The sequence below is a fragment of the Electrona antarctica genome (genome assembly GCF_951216825.1).
Source record: "Electrona antarctica genome assembly, chromosome: 2".
NCBI classification, from domain to species: Eukaryota; Metazoa; Chordata; class Actinopteri; order Myctophiformes; family Myctophidae; genus Electrona; species Electrona antarctica.
Genome location: NC_136807.1, coordinates 43,929,391 through 43,935,972, shown reverse-complemented (window position 1 = coordinate 43,935,972; position 6,582 = coordinate 43,929,391). Strand labels below are relative to the sequence as shown.

Below are 6,582 nucleotides of genomic sequence, written 5' to 3'. Positions count from 1 at the left end.
AATCATTCAGCAGGGGTCATCAACATGTCCGTACATGTCTGGCACTTTAAAAGAATATTTTCTATAAATATATACAGTACACGCACACATGAATCTTGAACGTGTTTGAATAATTTTGAAGACTCTTGAAGAGTTGGGATGACATGCTCATTAATATGTTGCAGGAGATTTGTGTTATTGTATGTGATACCTGTACCAAGTACGTGACGTCTTACGGTATGTGAGTCATGTCAACGGTATGACCACAGTGGAAAAGAGAAAAACATGGCATGTCTTTTGAGAAGGAGCACCAAGGCAAAGGACAGCAGAACTGGGCAAGTAAAGCAATTTTTTGTCAGTTGAGAGAAAGTTTTTTAAAGTGTCCAATAGTAACAATAACTAAATTATAATAACACTCAACAAGCATAATCCATGGAAACCCTTGATCCACAACCTCACCATCAGACCTCACCACCTCTGATCAAAAGTTAGACACGTTTGCATCAAACTATTGTGACACTGCATTCTTTTAAATCCTGCCATGCCCTAAATTAATCACTCATGTAATAATTGTCTATTTTTGACAAGTCTTTCTATTGTTCCATCGGCATACTTTTGCATTAACATATGACTACAGTATTGTTCACCTTAATGGAACCACAACTATCAAAGCTATAGGGAAAGAGCGAGGTGACGAGATGGTTAACATTCGGGGATAACTCCGCCGCCATCTTGTTTGTTACGTCACTGTAGTCTGAGCAAGCACTGAACTCGGGCAGTGTACACGGTGTATGTTGACAAACAAATATGTATGTTTTTCTGGTAGAACTTCCTCTGTCCTCCTGTCCTCAATACTTTAATACAGGTCCTGAGCCTGGTGAGTGCAGGAGTGGACCTGGTGAGACGTAGGAGGGGCCCGGACAGGAGACAACCCACAGAGCCTAGTCCCTCCATGCGCCAGAAGTGTACCTCCCAGCCCTGGCAGAGTAGTTCTGGAGTAGTTCCAACGGATTGTGTGCCCCTGGTTTTTCCCTAGTGGGACTTATTGAGGGTAGCTACTGGGACATAAGTCGGGACTTGATCACTCCCGGCTGGGTCGCCTGAGTGAGGGGTATAATGTTGAGAGACCTGAAACCCCGTTGACCTCAGGATACATCACTGAGGATACGTCCCAGTTGCATCCATGCAATGTTTTTTAGTTATAGTTCTTCTATTTATAGTGACTCATAGGAATAGACTGTGACAACCAGGTATAGTCTGGTGACCACCGGAGAGACGGGTGACTGCCGGAATGTAGACGGCACCCGGGTGAGCAGTGTGGGTTAGCGCCCCAGCCTGTGTCCTCCGTGAGGAGGAAGCCCAACAACCCTCTGTGAGGCCTTTGGGAGGGCCATGCAAGCAGCAAGCGCAACCGCAGCACCATGTCCCTGCGGAACCATTGCCCACCACTCCTGAATGAACTGTCTGGTGCTGGGACTCTGGTTCAACGCACATGTCCTGAGCCTGGTGAGAGCAGGAGTGGACCTGGTGAGACGTAGGAGGGGCCCGGACAGGAGACAACCCACAGAGCCTAGTCCTTCCATGCGCCAGAAGTGTACCTCCCAGCCCTGGCAGAGTAGTTCTGGAGTATTTCCAACGGATTGTGTGCCCCTGGTTTTTCCCTAGTGGGACTGATTGAGGGTAGCTAGCTACTGGGACGTATGTCGGGACTTGATCACTCCCGGCTGGGTCGCCTGAGTGAGGGGTATGATGTTGAGAGACCCGAAACCCTGTTGACCTCAGTATACATCACTGAGGATACGTCCCAGGTGCATCCATGCGATGTTTTTTAGTTATAGTAACAATATTAAATATAATACGCATTATTCACCTTCACAATGGCCTCCTGTAATGTAAAATGGAAGCACTGTCTACTGATAATCCAATCCCAAACATGGAATAATTATACTTGGACCATGCCACATTAAATGCCTGTCTCAGGACTGCCGCCTACCAGTATACAGTGGATAACTTCCCAGTCTCCAGGTATTCTAGTATAGCTAACCACTTAATTTATATAGGACTTATGTTATGTAGGACACATGGAAAGTCGTATCTGACATGAAGAGAAGTTACAGCTGTTGGTATTTCACATATGGTAGGATCTCAGGAAAAGCGTAAAAAAGGACCCTTGGTTACATTTTTACATTCAGTTACAAATTGATTTATCAACACTGATGATTTTACTGTGGTGTGTTTCTGATGAAATAATGGTAAATATCTATTTGAGGTGATGGGTATGGGTATTAGGTCATGATGCAAAAGTATGGTTACATTATTTAGGCACTAGATGGCATACTTTGTTTTCTAATGTAAAAGGCCTCATTCAATGTGGAATTGCAAAGAATTGCTTGTCCATAAACGGAATCTCATATAGTTGGTCACACTAAAGTATAACTGTAACCTGGTTTTACATCAACTAAATTGATTTCAGTATTTCTGAGGTTGTATGAGAACCTTCAAAAATGCAGCACATTACTTTCATGCTACTTTAACCATATATATATGGTTGTTGAGGCTGTACTCTTGGGTGTACTTCAGGCTTTTAACCCATTGATGCCTGAGGCCGAATCTGGGAACGCCTTCTAGGGCCTGACCTAAGGTTTCTAAAAACCTTAAAATTCGGATTAATTATTTTTTAAATAGTTATGTTGCTACATGTATAGCAATAGCTGATGAGACGCAGAGAGCGCGCCGGCATCAAGGGTAGAACAACGTATACGTTGCATCAGGCATCAATGGGTTAAAGATTGGACATAAAAAGCAATGAAAACCGTCCTGTAAATGGGTACGTTTAAATATTTCAGTTGGTCTTCATGTGCAGGAAGAATAATACTGCTGTAACATAAGTAATGTATAGGCCTAGTCACTGGGAATATCCTAACAAGCTAAACAACTTAAAAACAAACAAATTAAAAGTCTATACCCCACATGCAATGTTTTCCCCTTTCTGGAAACACGGCGGGTGGCACAGAGGTTGGTGTGAACTTGGGTGTGAATGTTTCTTGTTGTGTTTAACTCTCAGGAGAGCTATCCGAGTGGTGCTGGAGGCCTGCCGCGGTGAAGATGTAGCACAACATGCACATTAATTTCAATTTGGTAAGACCTGTTGTCATGCTGATGTTTTCCTCTGTTTGAAGTCTGTTTCTGCGTGGACAGGAGATACCCTTGTGGAGGTCAATTATTCAAACACGTCACACTGTCGGCTAGCTATTCTAGTTTCCAGATAGACCTCCTTGTGAGCAGCATGTGTATGGAGGAAAATGCTCTTATAACATGTGAAAGTGAGGCGAATCGATCATCATGAGCATACGGTAACATGTCAGTTCCGTGCAGTTAGCACCATCTACAGACGTCACAACAGTAAACCTCCATAATAGTCTGACTAGTTGTGATGTGCAGACAGTTTGATGGTTGGAAATTGGATTTGATTGGAAAAAGTGAATGGAAGTGATTAAATAACAAACTCAACCCAGAAGCAATTTATTTCTCAAATATGACCAAATGTTTTCAGGTCCAGATAAAGTGACTAAATTGTTTTGCATTTTATATTTCAAGCCTAGTTTTTTTCAGTTGTGAATTATTTTCAGTGATACAATTTCTGTAGTTTACTCAACTGCAGTATACATTCGCTTACACATAAATGATAAGTGATAACCACACAATATAGGTGTTAACTCCAGACCACAGAAAATCCACTGAATGTCCAAAGTTCAGGTTATTTTGGTGTAATTGAGGTCATGAAATCTTTTAATTAATGACAATTAATGTCATGAAACCTTTAAAGACGTTGTATGAAAATGTACCACGATGAATCGATTACTCAAGTATGTCTGTGATATGCTTCACTTAAAAAAGCCATGCGAGGTGTCATACTGCTCGATCGTAATCTGCAGGTGTCGGAGGAAGAGCGGAGGAAGAGGGAAGCAAAGTGACAGGAATCAGATCCAGAGACAACCATGGAACAGAACACCAGGATGAGAAGGTAATAGACGTCGTTGTTCAGCCTTCATTTCATCTTTCCTTTTACCGTTGATGGCTACTGCAGGGAAATGTGACCCTTTTGATTTTGAGTGTTACGGAACTTGAGATTGGTTTTCTTGAAGTCACTTGGAAGTTCTGCCACATTTGATGACCTCTCCCATTGCCCATCACCGACTGGAAGTTATTCATTCAGTGTTCAGTCTCCCCAGACATGTTCCATCATATTACTGTCAATGTATTAGTTAGATATTGATATCGGTACTATTTGGCCTGTTGCAAATGTTCCCTCTCATAAAACCAGACCGATGCAACGCCTCACTGTTTGCCAAAAGGGTTAACTGCTCAAAAGAATCCATTTGTTATGCCCTGACCCCTACATCTGAACAGACCCCCACCCCCTGACATACACCCACCATCCTCTACGTCAGAAGCAGCCGTCAAGAGCGGAGGGCTATAAAAGAGTGGGTGACTTTGGGGTTGTAGCAGAAGACACGGTGGTCATTTCCAAATCTTGTGACAGTGAAAAGCAGTTCTGGTCTGATCGAGCTCGTCACTGACCGCTATACGCTGCACTTTCTTCACCACTGCCCTCCTGGCTCCAGAAGTCTGAGAAGTCCTGACGGCTGAGGCTCTCTCCGTCTCTTTCACACTCCACTCCAACCGCGGTGCGTCTCTGAGTGCCTTGCTCCACTGATCACCACCGTAGCTCTGGTCCACCCCCTACACTCCTGTCACAGCATGCAGTTCCTGGTGGTCTTGGCAGCTCTCACGGGGGTTCTGTTCAGCGCAAGAGCAGCCTCCGCGCTTCCTGTGGAAGAGAGGACACCCATTCATGCCAACAGGGTGAGTACAAAAACAAGATTTTCTCTTCTATAGTCTTAGTTAATATTTCATTAGTCTTTTTCTAATGTTGTTTGTTGTTATTATTATTATTATTATTTTGCTGATCATTTAGGGTTTGATTTGAAAGTCAGAGGACTTTCATTGCCATCCAAATAAATAATTGCAGCATAGGTATGGTATCACACTCATAAAACATGTGTTAACTAAAATCACTGTAATAATAACATTCCATAACAAAGCCAGTCATAAAGTCAATGTACCAAAGACAAATAAGTTAGTTATGGATTTGTATGTTTTATGCTCGAATATTCAGAATTTTATAATTAAGATGTTTAAATCTAAAATCAAGGTGTCTAATTCAATCAGGAAAAAATAACTGTCTTCAATTGCTGAATTATTAAATTGAAAACGTAATAATTCTGCATTTATTTTAAGAATTCAAATAATGCTGATTTAATTGAGTATGGCCCTTTTTAAATGTCCTAAATGCAATAAAAGCTTTTTGATGGAATGGGCATAGTATTACACCTTCATTTCAATACAGGTAAACCATGTTCACATGTTGAGGTAATTTTCCCTCCCATGTACAGGATGTACGTATATATATTGTCATGCCGGCATAATTATAGCTCTTTCCATTATCCTTCTCAGGAACCGAGCAAAGAGCGCAAGGAGCTGATCTTGAAGCTGGTGTCTGGCTTGTTGGACGGAGCGCTGGAAAGCAACAACGTGCTGCCAGAGGAGGAGGCATCACATGTGGATCTAGAGGAGCCCCTGGAGTCGCGGCTGGAGGAGAGGGCTGTGTACAACCGGCTAGCGTTCCCCCAACGGGACCGCAAAGCCCCCTGTAAAAACTTCTTCTGGAAAACCTTCACCTCCTGTTAGCAGTTCCAAAACTGACAGTCTGTCCGTATCCTTCCATGCTACACCGTATTCTGAACCAGACGCCACCCAGCTCCTCATGAACTGTAGTAGACTGTATATAATGTATATCATGCACACTTGCCGGACATGCAGTTTTCGGTGGACTTCATTGACGCAGTCTGTCCGTTTGAATATTGCTGATTTATTTATCTATTTTGTGTATACAATGTATGTATTTATGTAATTTATTTATTTCAGGGTCAATAAAGCATGGTTTTATTCGAGATTGTATTCGAGAAATTGTATTTGCTTTTTGTTGCATATGCCATCTCTGTAAAAACAATTGTGATAGAAAATAAAACCGAAATGAACTACAAAAAATGGAGCGTGTACTTGAATTTCATTGATATAATTTGCAGAATTTTGTGAAGTATTTATCCACTTTAAATATAGAATCCAGGCAAATTCTGGCTGCCACAACTCATTCACAAACATCACAGATATTCTCATCCTTTTCAAAGTGGGATTGTTTTATTTTTGCCCTTTTGAGCTTAATTTACGGTATACACCATGGCACGCCAATGCTGCTTGTTAAATAGTTTCTGTCTGCAGTTGATAACATTGTACTAGTTAGTTCTGTATAATAAGCATTCATGGATTTAGAGATCTACTGTTGCTGTTTGCTTGAACTTGCTGAACAAAAACTGGTATATGTAGGGAAAGAAATGTCCCAAACAACCTTAGTGATTATTTGTGTCTTTAAAAACAAATATGAATCATGCATTAATAAATACAGTTTTATGCTATTAACAATAAGTTCCATTTTAGATGCCATATGTAAGGATAACATTTGACCATGACTATCTCAATTTG

General features: G+C 41.6%; 1 protein-coding gene across 4 annotated transcripts; it reads left to right on the top strand.

Moving 5' to 3' along the window:
- The first annotated feature begins 1,809 nt into the window (after positions 1-1,809).
- sst6.1 (somatostatin family member 6.1) lies at positions 1,810-6,058 on the top strand. 4 transcript variants are annotated; one of them, XM_079491834.1, is made up of 6 exons: positions 2,518-2,550; positions 2,751-2,806; positions 3,044-3,117; positions 3,915-4,003; positions 4,390-4,845; positions 5,497-6,058. In XM_079491834.1, the coding sequence occupies exons 5-6, from the start codon at positions 4,741-4,743 to the stop codon at positions 5,728-5,730; spliced, it is 339 nt and encodes a 112-aa protein (XP_079347960.1). In that variant the 5' UTR covers positions 2,518-2,550; positions 2,751-2,806; positions 3,044-3,117; positions 3,915-4,003; positions 4,390-4,740; the 3' UTR covers positions 5,731-6,058. The 4 variants fall into 4 exon arrangements, with proteins under 4 accessions (XP_079347962.1, XP_079347960.1, XP_079347961.1 ...); XM_079491835.1 differs by having other exon boundaries at positions 3,877-4,003; XM_079491836.1 differs by lacking the exons at positions 2,518-2,550; positions 2,751-2,806 and adding an exon at positions 1,810-2,004 and having other exon boundaries at positions 3,877-4,003.
- The last annotated feature ends 524 nt before the right edge of the window (positions 6,059-6,582 follow it).

What these genes read in the sequence shown, in the direction of transcription:
- sst6.1 (XM_079491836.1), top strand. Translation starts at nt 4,741, where the DNA reads ATGCAGTTCCTGGTGGTCTTGGCAGCTCTCACGGGGGTTCTGTTCAGC. An exon ending in CACCCATTCATGCCAACAGG is followed by an intron (nt 4,846 to 5,496) that starts GTGAGTACAAAA and finishes TATCCTTCTCAG; the next exon opens with GAACCGAGCAAAGAGCGCAA.